Here is a 19,919-nt window from a genome sequence, read left to right on the forward strand (position 1 = left end):
ACGGCAGCTAGTTATACGACCGTTACACCCCCGGTAGCATTCCAACGCACCTCGACGTACCATGGGGCCGGTACGGCCAGAAGTGACAGGAGGTGCATAACAAAGTGATTTTGGTCCGATATGAGGCCGCCATCACACATTCGACCAGGCTAGTTCCTGGAAAGCGAGGCTCACACGATAGGGAGAACAGCGGTCAAGATCCGAGATTCTGGTCAGCGATATTGACGTGCAGACGGAGGTTTTGGCTCGGGTCGACTGGGCCGAGATGCCATCTGCGAGGGGTGCTCGATTCGTGCGATGCTGGTGCAGAGTTGCACTTGACAGGTTCCGCTCGCAGGGGCGTATCATCTGTCACTGCAATACAACGTATCGCGTACCATTTGGCCACGCGACCATGTCGTAACGCTCACCGTTACCAACACCTCGAAGCAACGGACAGTGACTGGATGCTCAAAGACTGGATGCTCAAAGACTGGATGCTCGGTGACTATGGGCTTCTACTTGTCGATGCCGCCACCCTGGATGCTGTCTCATGACCCAAGTGGGTGCAACAATAACAGCAGGCAGAGACTAAGACGTTTCGGCGCCACGACAGAAGGTATCAAAACATGACGGCCGGTTTAGGCTTCGCCTCGACACTGTAACGGACCTGTGTACGATGCTCAATTGACTGTGAGTCTGTGACGGACCTGTACGATGCTCAACGGACCTGTACGATGCTCAACCGAGCTGACAGTATGCACCTCCCTCCCCATGGGGAAGCGGTGCATATCCAGCGCCATGACGGTGCTTTGCAGCTGTCCAGATATGTGCTGTGCGTATGAAGTCACAACACCACATATGAACAGACCCAGCTTGACACCTGACGCAAGATGTCAGACGTCGACTGACGTGCTGGATCGAATCCCCAGGCTGTTCTTGAGTCGTCCACGTCCCAGTTTTTACTGTTCCAATTCAAGATTGCGGCTGTCAGAGATGCGCCGGAAATGCTGTGCACGCTTACAAGTTACAACCGCTAGTCCAACAGCCCCTGCCCCCCAAGTCCGCCAGTCAAGCCCTTCATCCTGCGCCCCAGCAGATCATCCTCGCTCGCCAGACTGACGAGTGACTTTCTCCGCCCCGTCTCGCTCTTCCTGGCCCGCGCCCTCCCCCTCGCCGTCCGCCCCGCGCCGTTGGCATGCTCCTGCGGCGGGGTGAGCCTCGCCTTGTTCTTGGGCAGCACCGTCATTTCCAGCGGGCGGTCGTCGTCGGCGCTCGATGCGGTGCCGGAGCGGTAGTGATGGCTCGTCCTCGGTGCCGAGGGCGAGCGCAAGCCGCCGCCGCCGGCACCGGCGGCGCCGAAGTAGTCGTCTTGTCCGAAGCTGCGCTGCCAGGGCGTCGCGGCAGTCGAGTCGGGCCCGTCCGTGCCGTCGGCGGCGGCAAAGGCGGCCTCGATCCAGCGGCCGCAGCGGTAGATGTACTTCCAGCCGTCCGGGAAGACGCCGACGAACTGCAGGAAGCCGTGCGAGATGCCCGGGACGAGGTCGACGTTGACGCAGTCCTCGTCCCTGAACTCGCCGCGGGCCCAGTCCATGCCCATCTCGCGGGCCGTGGTCCAGTCGGCGCGCTTGGCGTGGCGCAGGCGGCCGGCGAAGATGACCGTGTCGTCGACCAGCGGGTCGCGCTCGCCCGTCAGCATCCAGGTGCGCGGGAAGCGGGCCAGCAGGGCGTCAGGGGCGAGGCACGGCGAGAGCAGGAAGTCGGTGCTGAAGTCCGGGCGGTGGTGCGGGCCGATGTAGAGGATGATCATGGCGCGCATCATCTCGGGGGTCAGGATGCGGTCGTTGAAGTAGGCGATGATGGACGAGGTTGCGAGCCGCGTCTTGATGGCTGTGGCGGGCGGGGCGGGTTGCTGGGAGACGCGGGGCGTGTCGTTGGAGGCGCGTGTGGCGACGGCGGACAGCTGGTCGGGGGCGGCGTCGGCCCGGGCGTCGGTCCGGGCGTCGGTCCGGGCGTCGGTCCGGGCGTCGGTCAGGCTGGTGGTCAGGGCGTCGGTCCGGCTGGTGGTCAGGCTGGTGGTGAGCCGAATGGCCGTCTGCGGCGAGGCGAGGACGCTCTCGCTGGCGGGCACTGTGCCGTTGACGGCGCGCGTCCTCGACGCGTCGTCGTCGCTCGCGTCGTCGTCGGAGCCAAAGGGCGTGTTCGGGGCGAGGTGGCGGTAGTCGGCGCTCTTGTGGCGCAGGATGGGCCGGTTGGTCTTGCGGGTGCGGCGGTCGCGGATGAGGGCCATCTGCTCGTCCGTCATCCAGTTGCCAATGTTCATGTCGAGGGCCGGGTAGATGAGCATGCAGCCGACGGGCGGCGTGAGGGGGCGCTCGCCCTGCCCGCGTCGCGTTGCCGTGGAGCCGCTCTGCAGGACCATCAGCACCATGGCCACGGCCAGGTTGCCGCCGGCCGAGTCGCCCGAGACGACGATGCGCGGCTCGACGTCGCCCGCCAGGCCGATGCAGCGCCCGCGCGTCGCGACGAGGCTGTGGTAGACGTCGTAGCACTCGTTCAGCGCGTACGGGTACGGGTGCTCGGGGGCCTTGCGGTAGTCCAGGCTCAGCACAGGCAGCCCCGTCTTGCCGGCCCAGCCCATCAGCTTGTCGTCGTGGTGGCGCGGGTCCATGGCCACGAAGCCGCCGCCCGGCACGTCCAGCACAATGCGGTCGTGGCGGTGCGTCTTCAGCGCGCCGAGCGGGCCGTTGAAGTACAGCCACGCAACGACGGGCTCGCTGTAGCTGCTGCCGGGCGGCCGCGGGATGCGCAGCTTGCGCGGCGGGTACCACATCAGCCGCGGGCGCATCAGCGTCGTCAGCGCGCGCAGGTACGGCGTCGTGCCTTTGTTCCAGCTCACGCGCAGGTGGTCGACCGTCAGCGAGGCGCGGATCTTGCGCACCTTCTCGTCGGCCTGCTCGGCGCACACGAGGTAGTAGGCGCTGAAGACGACGCTGCACGCGTCGCGCAGCGCGCGGCGCTTGATCTTCATGGCGGACCAGAAGCCCGCGTCCAGCGCGGTGGTGACCCAGGTCGCGCGGAAGTACGACCGCGAGTACAGCGCCGCGAGGGGCTCCGGGCACTCGAGCCCAACGAGCTTGCCAAAGTTGCGCGCCACGTACAGGTAGAGCAGCGTCACGAGCGCCGTCTGCCACACGGTGAGCCGCGACGAGAGCAGCGACGAGAGCCGCCGGACCAGCGGCGGGCCGTGGCGGTCGCCTCTGCAGTGTGTTAGCTGTGGTTGCGCTGTGACCCTCAAGCGGGGACCGCCTGCCTGTAGAGATAAAAGGACCAAAACGACACGACGGCCAGCACCTGCATCTTCCTGAACTGCACCGACGGCCGGCCCAGCACGTGGTCTATCATGGTCTGCTGCTCTTGCCTGTTCTCCGCGCTGTGTTCCGTGCAGGCGTCTCGCGTCCCAGCGTCATGGATGCAGCCGCTCGCAGTGCCAACACGCCTTCAGTCGAGTCCGGGGGAGGCCGTATGAGGTGGAGATGGGGGAGGCAGTATGAGGTGGAGATGGAGGAGTCTCAACACCCGTTCAGTCGAGTCCGGGGGAAGCAGTATGAGAGGAGAGGTGCTAGGTTCAACACGCCTTCAGTCGAGGTGCTAGGTTCAACACGCCTTCGGTCGAGGTGCTAGATTCAACACGCCTTCGGTCGAGATGCTAGTTTCAACACGTCTTCAGTCGAGGCCGAGGGGAAGCAAGCAGCATGGGGAATTGTGGGAGTTGCAATCCCAACTCAGCCGTGTGGTCCCATTGTCCGTCGTCCGCGACAAGCGCGTCGTCTCAGCTCCAGTCCGCACGCTGGTTGGTCCACCGCGTGCATGTGACAACGGTGAAAGCGCGCCGGCCATGTGACGCCCGCATGTGAAAGCCCCGTCATCTGGCTCGGCAGCGGACCTCACGGAGCCGAGCGCACCGACGCAGTCGTGGCGGTGCTGCTGAGCCACTCCCAAAGCCCCACCATCCGTTACCTAATCGTCGACCGACCAGCACATGTGGCGCACGCTCCCAACGAGGAAAGAGTCAGCTAAAAGTACAGCCAGGTCCGTCTGTGCGGTCCGTTGACGATCAACGGATCGTGTATGGCTCGGATGCTGGCGCCGAACAAACGCCCTTCCCTTGCCGTCGCCGACTCGAGGGATACGCAAGGGGCTGCGAGTGCCGCCGTGCAGCGCCTTTTGATCTCGTGCGCGCGCGTCGCACACCCGCCGGATGACTGCAGCCGCCGCGCAAATGAGCGCACCCGCGGCATTCTCCGTTGTCTGACGCAAGGTGTAGAGGGAGATGGAACTGTGGGGGACGACGGCCCTGTAGTGCTTTGTGTGCTGCAGTCCGTGCAACGCTGCAAATAACGATTCGAACGAGAGATCGCCCTCCAAGGGACGTGTTCAGACCCAACCGCCAGACGAGCGAACAATGACAGCGGACATGCACCGAGCAGCGGTCAATCAATAGTAGGAACAAGAGCCGATCGAACCATTGATATATCCACCCCCTAGTATCAACACTCCATATGTACCCCAAGTCCATGCCTGCATGTGTCCCACAAGTCCATGCCCATACGTGCCCCATCTCCAGCATAATCACAAGAATAGAAAGGAAAAAAATATAGAAAATGAAAGGAGAACATCGTCTCCCCTACCACGACCAAGAGAAGACGCTTTTATCACACCACCAAGCCCAAAGTATCCCTCCTCCCCTCCCACAACCAAGAAAGCCCCTTTTATCACACCACCCAGCTGCCACGACCAAGAAAAGACACTTTCATCACATCACCCTACGCATCCCTCCTCCCCAACCCCCGCACCCACTCCGAAACCTCAAACCCCACGCGCCGCAGACTCGCATCCGCGAACCTCGCCCCCTGCGCCTTCAGCACCGTCAGACACCGCACCTGCTCGTCCAGCTCCACCATCTTGCCCGCCGGCGACTCCTTGACATCGTAGCTCTCGACGTACAGCGTGAGATCCGGGCCCACGATCCCCCGCCACAGCGTTGCCATCCACTGCCAGTGATCCGTCGGCGAGTACGCGTCCTGGATCGGGATCCGCGACGCGTACGCCACCGACGCGTGCAGCTGGAACGTCGGCAGGATGATGATTGGCTTCTTCGTTGGCGCCGTCGTCGAGCTGGACGGCGTCGTCGAGCTGAGCGAGGACGACGACGTCGTTAGCCTGGGGGACGACGACGTCGTTAGCCTGGGGGACGACGACGACATTGTCGTTGGCCTGGGAGAGGCCGACTTGCGTGGCGAGTCCGGAGGCGTCGCCGAGTCTTTGTCGTCGCCTCTCTCCATACCCTCGTCTCTCCAACCTCCAGCGTCCACCCCAGTCATCGGCGTGGTGATGTAGCGCGTCATTTCCTTGGATTTGCCGTGCCAGACGCTGATGAGCTCGAGGTACTCTTCGAACGTTACTTCTTTCTTCGAGTCGCTGGGTGTTTTCGGTGGCTCGACGATGCGCGAATGGTACTCTTCGTCCTTGGAAAGACACTCGTTGAGCCACTGAGCAAGATCTTGCACCGCTTGCATATCGTCACCTTCGACGGCGATGATCGCCCCTCGGGTCTGCATTGCGGGACTTGTTGGTCCGGGCTCCTTCAAGGGAGCACAGATGCGACCAAGTAGCTTGATCCGCGCTTGATACGGAACGCTGAGCACCATTGCTTCAACGCTTCTGCTCTGATCGTGATGTTGAGGAACCACAATGTTCATGTCAGAAGCAGATGACCCGTTGCGGTTAGGCAGTTCATGGATCGGCAGCCGTCTGTCTTGGGGCGTGCGAGCAGAGGGAGGATGCATGCCAGCAGTGTTGGGAGGTGATACATGCACGTGGATGGGTGGCAGTGACTCGCGACGGGCCGCGCTCTGGGGATAGTACGGTCCCTCGGGCCTCCGAGCAGATGGAGGAGGTACATGGTCATATCGGCGTCGCTTCTGTCCTGGTGTGAGGGGGCTGTACATCTCCTGCTCACGGATAGAGGGTGGTACTTGGATGTTGCTAAGCCTCGACGGGCCAGGGCCACGTCGCGCAACGACTGGCGACTCAAGCGAGAGACTACCCATCATGGGCAGGTAGCGTGTGGTCGAGGTAAGACCTTCGGAAGTATTTGGCGGTGGCAAGGTGGGTGTGCCTTGATCTTCCGTAGGGTAGGGGCTGGTAGGTGTTTTGATACTGCGACCACCACACCTTGGGCAGCGATACTTATCAACAGTCGTGTGCTGGCCACCGGGGTTCAATGACGATGATCCTGGCTTGTTGACTCGGCGGGGCTGATATCGATAGTCAGGATACTGTTCGTGGTGTCTAGCCTTCTCCTCCTGTGTTATGTTAGCCTACACATGCGTGCAGCAAGGGAGGCTCGAAAATTACTAACCTGAGCAAGGTCCTGCCAGATTTTCTTCTCCTCGTCACTTTCGGCTTTCCACTTCTCGCCAATAATCTTGGAGATGTCGGGATTGTTGAGTCCTGGATTGCGGCGGATGATAGTTTGCTGATGGTGCTGTCGATAAAGAATGAACGCTACAAAGGAGTCAGCGGTGGATGAAATTACGTCGCAAACAAAGAACTTCAACTTCTTTGTCCACAAGTAGGGATGTCCGAATCGCGAAGTGCCACCAACCACCCTAGACAACCCAGCCGCTGAGACACCAAATAAAGAAAGATGGACTCACCATTCCTTGGACGGGGAATCTTCGGTTCGGGCTGGCAGAGACAGACATGTGGTGAACGATCCCCAGACCCCGCAGAACCTGCGCTTGCCGGAGTCTTTACATCCGTCGTGCCCTCGCTCTTGACAGATCCCTCCGTATTGCCGTCAGAATCGAGAGATGGAGTCCTTTTTCTGGCAACGCGTGGCGATGTAGACGTCGGCTGCTCTTCCTCTTTGGTATGTTGGACGTCGCTTATATTCGGCGCCGATCTCGGTATCTGAATACGAGTACTCTTTCTCAAACTGCGTCCAGAGTTGGCGTCTTCTGTCAGAGAGTGCGAGCTATCATCGCCCACTTGCATGTTTGACTTGACGTATCTCCTGGGCACACTGAAGAACGTTACAACACGAGGCGGAGGAGGGGATGAGGACCGGATTGGCGGCAATACACTGCTGGCCATTTTGCAGAAAATGAAGAAGCAGCCGATCTAATGGGTCCCTTTGAGAAAGCCGTTCATTGTACCGGTTTGACGGGAACGGAGAGATTGTCCGTAAAAATACCGAAGTATGTGGTACTGAATGAAGGCACTATGCGGCGTTGTCGTTAGCACTGAGCCTTTCCTTGTTCTTAGCCTGGCCCGAAGCGGCCAAGACAAGATCTGCCGACAACTCAGACATTCCTATTCCTGCAGCTAGTCATGTAAGGAGACAACAATGCTGCAACCACCTTGCACCACTCTGCCATGAATCCGTTCGTCTCGGAAACTGCATAACAGTGATCTGGCTGAGATATCATCCCTTCCTCGTTGGGCACAGTCGCTGCCGTCTAGCATTTCATTGGCTGTGTAATCATTGCCGTGTTCACCACGCGTCCTCAGTAGCCGGGAGGAAACTTCAGCTTAAAACTTGGTGTTTCCTTCCCTGAAGCCTTTTCGCCATTGTTAGAGCCTTGCGCTACAGCTCCGACGTTGACAATGTGGTTGCCGCGAAGCAGGCTTGCGGCTGCCTTTCCGATTAGCTGATGAGCGGGGCCGCTGAGATGTACATCATCCCTGTGTCACGTTAGACTGAGATGAAACGTTTGGGCGCACTAATGACTTACCAAAACAGGTGCTTGGATGCATCGAAACACTTCTCGACCCCGACTGCTTGCAGTGTCTCTGCGCTGACGTCCGCCGTGGACCTTACGCATGGCTCCTCTACGTAATCGAAAAGAGGCGCCTGCTTGCCCATGCCGGATGCATCAGACAAGTTCTTTGAGTATAGCTGCTTAGCTCGGACCTGGTCCGTGATCAGATTGTTAGGGTTTGGCATAAAGATCTCCCCGTGGTTCCACTGCGATGCTGTTCGAGACAGGGCCGTGTTCCAATAGGTCCACAGGAACACCAGGTGGTGCTGGTCTTCTGCGAAGTGTTCTTTGTCCATGTTTCGTCTTGACTGGAAGCGTGGCAGGAAAGTAACATCGATCAACTTGGGAGCCACGATCTTCATCGGCGCCGCAACATGTTTTGCCAGCAAGTCAAGGTTCTCAAATAGTCCTTCGATGCTGTTGTCGATCGCCTTGAGCGCATACTCTTTCTCCAAGGCAGAATACTCCAGCAAGTCCCAAAGTCCGAACGAGACGGTAAAGATGGTCCACTCGTCAACCTTTCGCAGCCGTTCCGGGACGCCAACACGGTGCTTCATCTTCTCATATTCCAGGAACTGCTGCACCTGTGTCTTGAAGTCAAACATGGCCTGGGTGTAGTTATTGTTGTTGTCTGTGACTGGGACGGCCTGGGCGCGGATGTCTGAATCAATGAGCGACCCTACGGTCGCAGCGTCAGTGTGTGGCGCCATGGACCGAGCAAAGTTGTCGATAAAGTCGCAGGCCAGCTACCTGATGTTAGCAGATGCAAATCATGAAATCAATGTGGACTCACTTCTTTACACAACGTCTCTGTCCATACGTCGCCACGATCGGAATCTCGGATAACCGCCTGAGCTTTTGATGGTGGAGAAACTCGATATTTCCCTGTGTCAGACCAGTCGTCGCCAAAGACAACGATCCTGTGCGCTGTGCCTTCCCATGCTTCATGTATGTTGTGCCCAAGGTGATCGTGCTGTAGCCACACGAAGTACAGGACGATGAGTATGGCGGCTGCAGCTCCAGCATGCAGGAGTCTAGGTAAGAACCTCATGCTTGCTTATCTGGGAACGTGCCGGAAGGAGCGATGCGGGTGCTTAGAGAACGACAGGAAGGCAGCGACAGACAGGGCAGTAAAGAATCAACGAATCGCTCAAGACAACAACAGACGAATGCGCAGCCAACGGTCAGCAAGGCCGTACGGGGTCCAAGACATGTTTGTTCACATATCGCGGGTCGAACCCAGTCTCACTTGGGTTTAGGCGAAAGGAGCATGACGACGCCTTGCAAAACAAGCATCGCCTCGCCTCGCAAGTCGGTATCCTGACGCCGGGGTACTCGGATCGCAGACAAGCTGATACGCCCAGAAGTGGGAACATGTCGCGTGCGGCAACGCAATCCTAGTTGAGGCTTTTCACGCCTGTCGCATCGTGGGCCTTCGGATTACTCGGCAAGAGGGGCGGGTCGGTCGTCATTACAGCCGTGGGGCCGTCCCGCTCAGTCTGACATTTCAGACAATAACCTGCTGCTTTGACACTCTGATGCTGGCGCGAAGATGCGATTAATCCTTTTCTGAGATGTTGAACAGGGCGCGGCAGGCGAGGACGTGGCCCGTCACTGCCGGATTATGTTCTAACTGCGTTGGGCAAGACACACTTGCGTAGGCCCCTGCGTAGTGCAGATGGAGATGGATAATGCCAAAACATGGATTCGTTGCTTCATGACTCATTAGAATAAGACTACGATTATCTGCTGCGCCTGCTGCGTATGTGCGCATTGATCTCTACTATTCGCCGACTCGACGCTTGCGCCGAACCTCTACGTGGATGCCGCCTCTCGTGTTGCAGAAAGGCTCGGCGGTAAGAGAAAACTGCCGAAATTATGGGGGGTAGTCAGAGTCCATCTGTGCATCGTCTGCAACTAAATAAAGCTCTGAAGGCTACAATTACTTCCGTATTGTAGTCGAACTTTTCTCGAACACGAGAGGCCGCCCACATGCGTCCAAACGCCACGCTTGATCATTGCGAAAATATCAACAACTCGCTAGGTTTTGAGGATACTGGCAGCTATCAGAATCGCAGCGCTTGTCTTCTCTACCCATTCGATCGCCAAGTCGGCATCTTCATCGAATGTGATGCTCTCGGTGATACCTGGGAAGGTGACGGGTGCGTAGCCGGTGTCACGGCCAGGCGCAAAGATGGTGTGCTGGTAGAACTCTCTGGTGGGAAGACCGCCTTGAGAGGTGAAACCGCGGGAGAAATCGCGCGCTTTGTGGTTCTGGACAGTGATCAGCTCGGTGTTGTTGGCTGCGACGGCCTGGTCGCGCAGGTCGTTGAATTGCTGTGCTGAGGACTCGAAGGTTGAAATGGCGTCGACAAGGGCCGACAGATCGACGGTCGCGTTGGCAGAAGCGATCGTGCTGTTGAGTGCCTTCAGGTAGGTGTTCAGCTCCTCGACGTAGTCTGCGGGCTGGAGAGGAACCACTGGGTCGTTGACCATGTGGTAGAGAAGGAGAGTCAAGTATTGACCTATAGCCTTGTGGGTGTGGAAACCAGGGTCCCCGAAGTTCGCCATCCAGTGGTAGGAGTCGTAGTTGGAGTGGTAATGGTAGACCGGGTCGTTTGGTCCGCCGCCTGCACCCATGTCGATTGCTGCAATGCCGCGGTGGAGGAAGGCAGTGTAGTCACTCCCGCTACCTAGAATACCGACTGTGCCATCGATGGTTGACCAGACATCATACATAGTCTGATTGGTACTGCCGCGGAAGGGGTAGATGATCTTCTTCATCTGCTCTTGAGCAACTGCATGTAAATCTGGAGTTGCTGAGACATCAGGAATAGGGCCGGCAACGGCTACGTCGATGTTCAGGTAAGATACCGCAGCACTCTTGAGCCACGGGATGTACTCCTCCATCCATTCAGTACTGTGAGACTGTCAGCATTTTGGTCTCGTGATGTGAGGTTGATCGCTCTTACCTTCCAACGAGTCCGTACTCCTCGGCGTCCCAACTGCAGAGCACAATTGTGCGAGCAGGCTTCCAGCCAGTCTTGGTGAGCTCACCAAAGGCCTTAGCCAATTCGATGAGCACCGCTGAACCTGAGTTCGGATCTGCTGCGCCGCCAATGATCCAGGCGTCGCGGTGATTGCCAACAATGACAACTTCGTCCTCATTTGTGCCATTGATAATACCAATGGCGTTCCAGATGGTGCCGTATGTGTCGTTCATGACGTTGCTCATAGCAAGACTAGCACCCGAACCAGTGCCGGCGCTGTAATTAACGCCAGGAATGGCACCAACCCAGCCAGTGCGATTAATCTCTGCGCTTGATGGGCCAAAGCCATTCAATGCTTGCAGCAGAGGCTGTGCCTCGGTCCAAGAAATCGGTAAAGAGGGGATTTGAGGAGTGATGAGGCTGCGATCAGACCTTGGAGAGTCTTCTTTTGATACATACCCGGGAGTTGTGGGGTCTCCGGGGTAGGTACTGAGGAATTGAACACTGCCTCTTTGCACTGTGGAGGGATTTCTTGCCGGACCATTGGGGTACGCCAACTGACCCTTGGCCTCAGTCATGTTACCATCATCACCTGGATCAGTGAAGATGACTGCACCGATCATGCCGTGATCTTGCGCGTTCTTGACCTTGAGCCCACGGAATGGACCACCGTACTTGGCCAGAGCGATCTTGCCCTTAAAGTCAACGCCGAGTGCCTCCAGGCGCTCGAAGTCGACCTGCTGACCCCTTCCAACGTAGACATATTCTGCAGATGCGTTGCCGGTGAAGGAGTAGCCGTGGAACGTCGAGATGCTGTTCGGGTAGCTGGTGGTAGGATCCTCTTCAAGTACGTCTTCTTGAAGAGTGGGGGTGTAAGTGCTGCCATTGGGGTAGGTCAAGACAAGAGAGTGGGAAACGGGATAGTTGAGGAATACATCTATATCCCTTGTCAGTCGATTATTTAGCGATTGCTTCTTGAGCGACCTCATGCAAGTCACTGCTAGTTCGAGGAAGGGCGAACGCCAGTGTTAGGGCTAGAGCTTACAGTATTCGTCCAGCCTCGAGGTAAACCCGAAGGATGCCCACTTGTCAGCAGTCCACTGTGCCATTGACTCGTTTCTTCCTGCGATGTGGTCGCCATGGGTGTAGTAGTACGACCATGTCGAGATGGAGGTGTTGTCAAACGAGTTGATCAAGATCTGTTCATTGGCATCCAAGACGGGTGGGAAGCTAGCTTGTCTCTTGACGTGGCCGTGAGCATGGCGCTTGAACATGCGCTCACGCTGACAAGCTTCTGCGCCAATAGCGGCGAGCAAGAAAAGTGAGGTTCTCATAGTGTACTACTCAAGAGGCACCTCACGATGGCGGGGCTCAGCACACGAGCGAGCCTCCTGCTCTTATAGAACCGAATTTTCATCAATTCAACCCCTGGTACTGGGTCTCTGATAACGTCAACCGCCTCGTGCCGATTCTGCCATGGCAAGACCGATGAGAAAGCTGTCATGGCGGCATTTCCAAGCATGAAGCTGCACAGCTTCTTCGTAACCGTGAGTGACTTGCGTAAGCTTCATACTGATTGAGGAAGGTAGCAGAGAGACCGGCGCGGGGTGAGCTCGATAGTTGCTTGGCGATAGACGATGACGGTGTGGTGCAGTGGGGTACATGGGGCAGCGAGGTGATGCTCGGTAGCCGAGCAAAGTCACCCGCTTGCTTCCGTGCTCTCTTTCTCCAAGTCGCAGCATAGCTGGAGCGAGTACAGCTTTAGCTCATAGTAATGTGACACTCGGGACATTCCATCCTTTGTATGACGGTACTGCACGCGGAATTGTAGCGGTAACGGCTAGTAGGCTTCCAAGGCGGGGGTCACGATCTGGAGATGAATTCCAGGATGTTGGTTTCAATTCTTCTTTCCACACAACACCTTGATGTCGGTCCTCGCAATGGCATCTTTGTTCCCAATAGTCGCCGATGAATCATAGTGCCCTTGTGAGGCACCGCAAGGGAGAAAGAGTTCAGCCGCAAGTGTCAGGCGTGGGCCGGCGCTACGAGGAATTCAGGCTAGCCTGTGGAGAAAGCGCCCACTGATGCATGCAGGCGCTCCTCAAGCGTTGGGAGTGGTCGCAACTTTAGGCTGCTGCGTAACAAACAACACCACGCTGCAGATGGAGCGCCGTTGCTAAGGAGAAGCAGCAGCGAGCATCGTCACGAAACACTGACACAGAGACCAGCACTCCCATCTGGTCCATCTGGAAGGACATTCGACAGCGGAGAGTCTCACAATAACTCCTTTGTACCTTCCACTTCCACGCTCCTTGCACATGTTCGCGCCGTCGCTCCTTCCCACCCACACTCTTTACCATGGCTGCCCTGACGTCGCCCATGCGACTGGCGCCACCTGTCACGCCGCGGCGAGCTCCATCGCCCATGATGTCGCCCGGAACCCGCAGAGGACGCATGCTGGGCGCATCTGAAGAGAGTCATCTGCGCGATCTGTCGCCCACGACCACCCTCCGCGCCTTCACCATAGAGCCCATACCGTTCGACACCACACGAGACGAATACAAGATCTTTGCCTGCATTGACAGTCTGACCGCCGCCGAACGCGACTTGGGCGCACGTGTCGCCAAGGCTGCGCAGCGCTTGAAGAGCTGGTGCTCTGAGATCGAGCAATGGGGGTGGACAGGCAGCTTCGAGCCGCCAAGCGAGGAATACAAGGAAAAGCGCCGCCGTAGCTTGAAGGCGCGCATAGCAGAGCATGTTGGCGACGCAGATGCGCTAGCGCCGCTCGAGTACTATGGCTCGCTGCTGTCGGTCGAAGTTGAGCAGCACGAGGCGCGGTTGGACGACATGAGCGAAGAGTTGCTGAAGATGGACGTGGACGAGCTGAAGGAGCACGTGCTGGACATGCACCCTCAGGGCAGGTCGCGTCCCGGTTCAGCCGGCTTTGGTGCCAGTCGCTCCAGCTACCAGCTTGTGGACGACTTCTCTTTCCTCATAACTCAAACGCTCCTGTCCGCCCTCCCGCACCATGCCCAGCTGAAGGACTGCCTCAACACCTGGACTGCCCGTGTTTCGATCCTCCGTTCCACGCCTCGCTTCCTCGACCACCTCACCCAGGCCCAGAAGGCTATGGGCCTAGGCTGGAATGCGCTTTCGCCGCCTGAAGACGAGACAAACTTCGCCTTCTATCAGTGGAAAGAGGCCGTAGATACCATATCAGGTGTGCTGCGGAGCAAAGTCAGTGACCTGGGCCGCCGGTTGGATGGGATGCTGGATACATTAGAAGGCCGCGACGATTGCCTGCCAGACCGCTGGATCGACACATTCGAGACGCTGGAGGCTGACTATGGCCGCTGGCTGCATGTGTCTACAAGGAGGATGATTGAGTTTGATGTGCGAAGGCAGAACCAGGCAAAGCAAGGGCACGTGCAAATTGTGCGGAACGAGACTCGTGACCCAGACAAACATTCCAATACACCCGCAGGCCCACCTACGCCGCTACTCCCAATCGATAAACGCGTACATCAGCTCTCAGCGGAGCCACAACTACCCCGACTGAAGCCATTAGATAGTAATGCTCAATCGCCTGCTGCGGTCTGGGTCGATTCAGCACGTGTGCCAGAAGATGCATCGAAGCCTGCGCCAAGTGTTGCGTCCTCGAGAAGCACCGAAGGAGACGTTCAAGAAGGCATCGAAGACGTTCAAAAGGCTGCTCGCGAGGAAGACCAGCAAGTCGCACTAGAAGACAGGCCTCAGCATAGACTGCACCCAACGGTCGTACCTTCCGTGGAGATCCCTCCACAGTCACAGCCAAGTATTGTCGTTGATGCCGTCAGCCCTGGCAATGCCGACGAAGTCACGCCGTTCACGCCGTTCACGATAATCCCGCCACCTAATAATATCAACTTCGAGACTGCATCGCCTTCCACTGACGGTGGCTACGAGTCTGATGAGGGCGATACTGTGGTCCACAACGAAGCGCAGGATAATGCCAGTGACGCTGTTCATGTCGTCGCCAGCTATGAGAGCCCATCTATCATCCCAATCAGCGAGGACGATAGTCCCGCTAGCTTTGTGCACAAGATTGACTCAAAAGCTTTTTCACACTATCCTGGTTTAGCTTCTATGGATGGCAAAGATGGGGAGGCGCCTCAGAATCCTCGTTCGCGCCGTCTGAGTACCAGCTCTGTCTCTTCTAACGCTTCCTGCGACTCCAGCCCTGTGAGTGTCATCGAGGAGTCGCCCACTGCGCGTCACACTGGAAACCGGAGTATTAGAGCTCCTCGCCCTGAGCTCAACGCAGCCATGACGAAGCGTCGACCTGCGAAAGATGCTTCCTCGTCCAACGTTGACAGCGCACCTTGGCCACCAACACAATTCAGCCACAAAAGACCACAAACGGCTGATGATCTCGAACGCAAGATCTCGGACATCCTGACAACGATACCGGCTCGCATTCTCCTCACCTCGGGACCGGGTGCAGACGCGCACGAAATCAAGCCATCTCGCGGCGTTGGCCACAAAGGTAGTAGGGGATACTTGCGTGCTGCTCGTTCAGCGAGTGGCCTGAGGACACCCGCACTTACCTTGTCGCCCGTCAGGAATGAGTTTGAAAGTGCTAACGCAGGCGCAGGACGCAAGTCTGCAAACGCAAGAATCGACAACGACATAAAGCTCTACCATCTCACACAACCTGGCAAGGAGCAACCGATCAAGCTCTTCATCCGCCGTGTCGGAGAGAATGGAGAGCGCGTCATGGTCCGAGTCGGCGGAGGCTGGTCCGACCTAGCCGAATACCTGCACCAGTACGCCGAGCATCATGGCCGTCGCACAGCAAGCGAGGGCAAATTCGAAGTCCTCGGTCTCGAAGTACAAGGCTCAGATGCCGGGTCTGCAAGACCTGGAAGTGCAATGAGCACCACGCGCCGCTTTAGTGGAGGCGGCCGTAAGACTCCCAACACGACACCAGACGGCAAGCTTGCGGGTCTTGGTATCTCGACTGACTCCCCGCCGCCGCCTATACCCCGGTTTGAGAGGGAATCTACGCCGGCGATTGCGGAGGAAGCGCCCACACCACCGTCGAGTAACTCCCAGAAGTCGTGGCATGGGACTGAAGTTGGTCTTGCAGGACCCAAGGCGAAGAGAGTGGAGCTCACAGGCGAGAAGCTGGAGTGGATCGAAGGCATGATGAAGCAGGCGCGTTCGGTCAGCAACAGCAATTTGAACAAAGCCATGAAGGAAGACGAGAGAGGAGAGGGGCGAAGCAAGAGTCGGAGTGAGAGTCGCTCGGCTAGTCGATCGACGAGTCGCGCTGCTGCGAGGAGGCCGGTGCAGGACTTTGTTGATTTGGGCAAGACTGGTAGTACCAGGAGGGTTTTCATGAGAGGAGGTGCTGGGGGCTCGAGCGAGCGGCTGAATGAGCGTTGATTTCGCATTGCGAGGATGGTGAAGGGGGATGTTGAGCATTTACTGCGTGGTGAACTACTATTCGTATTGATACCCTGGATATAGATATTAAGGTTTGTGGTTGTAAGACAGCAGAGCAGTCTAGCTGCGTTATGCGACGGCGTTCAGCATATATAGAAGGTCCTGATCAGGCCAGATGCACTCGATTGACTGTATGGCGTTCTTCGGTTTTGGATCATCAGTCATCGTTGGACAAGTACAATTGGTGTTCTTCCCTCTTCTGAATTTTTCTTTTAACGCTCATTTTACTACGAACTACTGCACACGTGTACCTTTTGTAGCCAACGCGCGCCAGCAGTCACTTATGCGACCATGTTCAGGATATTACGGTGCCTGCATAGCCCTTTGCAGCATCTTTCTCGCATGTTGGGGAGCCAATCGCCTATGTGGGCGCGGAGACTCATTGCTTGAAAGTGTTCCCGACAGAACCAGCTGAGTATCCGGCGTGCCGAACGGTCAGCACATATTCAAATATCAACTTTTTGATACTGCAACGTTATTTACAGGTATATTGTAGCCTCTCTGATGGGTCTGCTTAGCAAAAGCCATCTACCGCGCATTCCACTAGACGTCGAGGCCACAAGCCCCAATCAGGAGATTGCACAGCCATCGATCCCGTCACCATGCACGGATGGATATACGCGTCTAGTCCATGAGCACTCGAACGCAGATATGCCTTATATTCCTAGCGTGTGTCTGCCCCCCGATTCTTAAAGCCTTTGTTACACCGCAAGTAATTGTCCTTACCTACGAACTTTGGAACACAATGGCATATTCTCAAGCTTGCATGATTCAGCCATTCACTGCCTGCGTGTCCCGAGATAACATAGATGCCTGTAAACTCACGTCCTCACGCTACCTTTACCATGTCCAAGTTCCTTGCACCTCTCTTCACGTTACAACTAGTACGTCGCGTGCATGTCCTACCGACAACAGGGCTCATGCAGAGTCAAGACAACCAGGGAGCACGTAGTTTGTCTGCAGAGGCAATCCTGGCTCTCGTTGGGGTATTCGTTGCACTACTCTGCTGTATTGTTGGCCTCACGTGGCCGTCTTGCCAAAGACGTATAACGCCGACAATGGTGTACACGACTACATATACGCACGTGATACCCTCAACGCTGACGTGTCGCTGACTTCGATAGCATCGCAGCCTCACGGCGCCTGTCTGTATGGCATACATCTTGCTGACCAGCCGAGTCAATATCTTAAGACGCGCCAATTCCATGGTAGTAGCAGTATTTCGGCAGTCGCCATCATCACTATTACTTTGGTATTGATCCAGCGGATATTGGAATGGGCCGTGTATGCTCACGATGGGCTTTCGGTATAGGCATTGTAAGCAGAGATTCGCGCGTAGATAGCAGACAGGAAGACAGCAAGACCTGTATACATAGTCAGAGCCTTAAAGACATGTTCGACTCTTCGCTTCTGTGCAGATGGTGAGACCGTTTCGAGGCAAATTTGGCGAATTGTCAGCTTGTGATTGATGGGTGTAAAGTTGTGACCTGAAGGATTGCGGGGAACCGGCAATGGTAGGTATGTACCAGTAACGGGCCGTTAACATGAAGTGACCCATCCATGAGCTTCTCTACTTTCACGCTCACTCTCATAAATTGAGTCGTCACTTACTCAAGATTTTGAGATAATGACGCTTGATTAATTGAGCTTCCCAGCATGATGCTTTTGTAGCGCTACACGTGAATGCTCGACCGCGCCAACTTCGAGGCCAGGGTCGGAGAGGTTTAATGGATCATAGGACCAGCGTGGAATCACAACAGCCAAACCATCCTGCCCGCTTATCAGAGGTTCCGAGCAGATGGCAACATAATCCTAACTGTTCTAGCTCGGGGATCAGGCTAAGGTCGGTCCAAGTGGCGGTGCTCTGCGTCAACCGTTCTTTCCATTGGGTCGCAGGCGCTGCCGCCAACTTAGGTACACGATCCCCCGCATACCTACGGCTAGCTTAGGTAGTGTTGTACGTACTATTTTCAGTTCTTCTCACAAATCTGCCAGACTTCTCATAAAACTGGATCTTTCACGGCTGATTGGGCCCATGCTGCGCCGTCTACGACAATTGCGATTCACCACGCGTTGGCATAAGTATCATTACTCCTATGTCTCCGAAAGAGACAAACTCAACATCAATCACGATTTATACTCAACAGGTTCAAGACGGCCTCGATCATATACTCATTGTGTACACACCATGCCTCCGTTGTAATAACTCCACCAACTGCCTTCGCATCGTGCAATTACAAATCTACAACATGGTGAACACTGTCGCCTTACTCTTCATTTCGCAAATATTATCGCACTCACACGGCCTCCCAACTACGAAATCGACGCATGACAATATTGAGCACGCATCAAAGGGCTGGTCGACCGAAGCCATAATAGCTGTGGTCGGAGTGTTGGTTGCTATGATATGCTGCGTCATCAGCCTGGTATGGCCGAGGCGATGGAGGTTGATAGGTTCCCGAACCACCTGCAATACCGGTAAGCTCATCGCCATTCACAAGGCTGGAAAAAACTCATCCACACAGTGCCTCAAACAGAACTCGGATCACCCGTACAAATATCCAGAAATTCACAGGATCATTGTCGGTCACCTTCAAGACGGTATTATCGATGCGCTGTCTACACTGAATATGGCGAAATCAGGCCATGACGATACAGTACTAACGTAGTTCACAAGCGAGCGGTCCAACCCAAGCGAGCGGTCCATCCCAACCATGATAGCCTAATAACTACTTTGCATTACAATGCCATCCCAACGCAACGTGCAATTAACCTATACTGAAGGGACCTTACAGCTTGCTATCCAAGCTACAATTAAAGATCGCGACGAGAGCGAAAGACGCGCTATTGCAGCCTTCAGCGTACCTCGAACTACTGTCCGCCAACAACGCCAAGGAGCCCTCTCTCGACGCGATCGCGAGCCCAATTCAAAGAAGCTGAGCAAACTGGAGGAGGAGGCCCTTGTACAACGTATACTTGAGCTTGACACAAGAGGAATACCTGCTACAAAGGCTATGGTGCGAGATATGGCCAATGATCTGCTTGCTGAGCGCGGTGGAGAGCCTGTTGGCAAGCACTGGGTAGACAACTTCAAGACGCGTACGCCTGAGATCAAGCTTCGAAGGAGCCGTCCATATGATCGCCAGCGAGCCCTTAACGAAGATGCACGCGTTATAACGCCCTGGTTTGAGCTAGTTGCCAACACAAAGGCCAAGTACAGCATCACAGACGAAGACATGTACAACTTTGACGAGACAGGCTTCATGATGGGGGTTATCCATAGCCAGATGGTCTTTACAGGCTCTGAGAAGCGTAGCACAAAGAGCCTGCAGCCAGGGAACCGTGGTTAGGTCACTAATATACAAGGAGTCAACGCCAAAGGATAGGCTATCCCACCCTTCCTTATCTTCCCTGGCAAGGTCCTTATTACCTCATGGTTTCACAATCTACCTTAGGATTGGGTAATTAAGGTTAGTCCTAATGGCTGGACGTCGAATGAGCTTGGTATTGCCTGGCTGAAGCACTTCAATACCCATACAAAAGACCGGAAGGTGGGTGCACACAGGCTGCTGATTGTGGACGGCCATGAGAGCCACAGCTCACATGAATTCCACAAACACTGTGAGGAAGAGAA

General features: G+C 56.2%; 6 protein-coding genes across 6 annotated transcripts; 2 read left to right on the forward strand and 4 right to left on the reverse strand.

Moving 5' to 3' along the window:
• Positions 1-792: 792 nt before the first annotated feature.
• M421DRAFT_135367 (alpha/beta-hydrolase) lies at positions 793-3,684 on the reverse strand. Its single transcript, XM_033587418.1, has 2 exons — positions 3,293-3,684; positions 793-3,239 (listed from the first exon to the last, which is right to left on the reverse strand). Exons 1-2 carry the CDS (start codon positions 3,382-3,384, stop codon positions 1,016-1,018), a joined length of 2,316 nt encoding a protein of 771 aa, XP_033449511.1. The 5' UTR covers positions 3,385-3,684; the 3' UTR covers positions 793-1,015.
• Positions 3,685-3,987: 303 nt separating this feature from the next.
• M421DRAFT_135353 (uncharacterized protein) lies at positions 3,988-4,707 on the reverse strand. The gene has a single exon (XM_033587417.1). It carries the CDS (start codon positions 4,607-4,609, stop codon positions 4,097-4,099), a length of 513 nt encoding a protein of 170 aa, XP_033449512.1. The 5' UTR covers positions 4,610-4,707; the 3' UTR covers positions 3,988-4,096.
• Positions 4,708-4,805: 98 nt separating this feature from the next.
• M421DRAFT_100396 (uncharacterized protein) lies at positions 4,806-8,859 on the reverse strand (the record flags this gene model as incomplete). The annotated part of the gene is made up of 7 exons (XM_033586509.1): positions 4,806-5,157; positions 5,272-6,347; positions 6,404-6,549; positions 6,702-7,069; positions 7,573-7,731; positions 7,782-8,554; positions 8,602-8,859. 7 exons carry the CDS (start codon positions 8,857-8,859, stop codon positions 4,806-4,808), a joined length of 3,132 nt encoding a protein of 1,043 aa, XP_033449513.1.
• Positions 8,860-9,501: 642 nt separating this feature from the next.
• M421DRAFT_419787 (glutamate carboxypeptidase 2) lies at positions 9,502-12,398 on the reverse strand. Its single transcript, XM_033592246.1, has 3 exons — positions 11,844-12,398; positions 10,781-11,735; positions 9,502-10,728 (listed from the first exon to the last, which is right to left on the reverse strand). The coding sequence occupies exons 1-3, from the start codon at positions 12,130-12,132 to the stop codon at positions 9,849-9,851; spliced, it is 2,124 nt and encodes a 707-aa protein (XP_033449514.1). The 5' UTR covers positions 12,133-12,398; the 3' UTR covers positions 9,502-9,848.
• A 551-nt stretch (positions 12,399-12,949) lies between these two features.
• On the forward strand, positions 12,950-16,505 carry M421DRAFT_419788 (uncharacterized protein). Its single transcript, XM_033592247.1, has one exon. It carries the CDS (start codon positions 13,157-13,159, stop codon positions 16,223-16,225), a length of 3,069 nt encoding a protein of 1,022 aa, XP_033449515.1. The 5' UTR covers positions 12,950-13,156; the 3' UTR covers positions 16,226-16,505.
• A 1,523-nt stretch (positions 16,506-18,028) lies between these two features.
• On the forward strand, positions 18,029-18,994 carry M421DRAFT_135433 (uncharacterized protein). The gene has a single exon (XM_033587419.1). It carries the CDS (start codon positions 18,382-18,384, stop codon positions 18,952-18,954), a length of 573 nt encoding a protein of 190 aa, XP_033449516.1. The 5' UTR covers positions 18,029-18,381; the 3' UTR covers positions 18,955-18,994.
• The last annotated feature ends 925 nt before the right edge of the window (positions 18,995-19,919 follow it).

This window comes from Didymella exigua, assembly GCF_010094145.1.
Source record: "Didymella exigua CBS 183.55 unplaced genomic scaffold M421scaffold_11, whole genome shotgun sequence".
NCBI lineage: Eukaryota > Fungi > Ascomycota > Dothideomycetes > Pleosporales > Didymellaceae > Didymella > Didymella exigua.

What these genes read in the sequence shown, in the direction of transcription:
- M421DRAFT_419787 (XM_033592246.1), bottom strand. Translation starts at nt 12,132, where the DNA reads ATGAGAACCTCACTTTTCTTGCTCGCCGCTATTGGCGCAGAAGCTTGT. An exon ending in CTCGAGGCTGGACGAATACT is followed by an intron (nt 11,736 to 11,843) that starts GTAAGCTCTAGC and finishes CAAGGGATATAG; the next exon opens with ATGTATTCCTCAACTATCCC. An exon ending in GAGTACGGACTCGTTGGAAG is followed by an intron (nt 10,729 to 10,780) that starts GTAAGAGCGATC and finishes ACAGTCTCACAG; the next exon opens with TACTGAATGGATGGAGGAGT.
- M421DRAFT_135433 (XM_033587419.1), top strand. Translation starts at nt 18,382, where the DNA reads ATGTCTCCGAAAGAGACAAACTCAACATCAATCACGATTTATACTCAA.
- M421DRAFT_135367 (XM_033587418.1), bottom strand. Translation starts at nt 3,384, where the DNA reads ATGATAGACCACGTGCTGGGCCGGCCGTCGGTGCAGTTCAGGAAGATG. An exon ending in TGGTCCTTTTATCTCTACAG is followed by an intron (nt 3,240 to 3,292) that starts GCAGGCGGTCCC and finishes AACACACTGCAG; the next exon opens with AGGCGACCGCCACGGCCCGC.
- M421DRAFT_135353 (XM_033587417.1), bottom strand. Translation starts at nt 4,609, where the DNA reads ATGCTGGAGATGGGGCACGTATGGGCATGGACTTGTGGGACACATGCA.
- M421DRAFT_419788 (XM_033592247.1), top strand. Translation starts at nt 13,157, where the DNA reads ATGGCTGCCCTGACGTCGCCCATGCGACTGGCGCCACCTGTCACGCCG.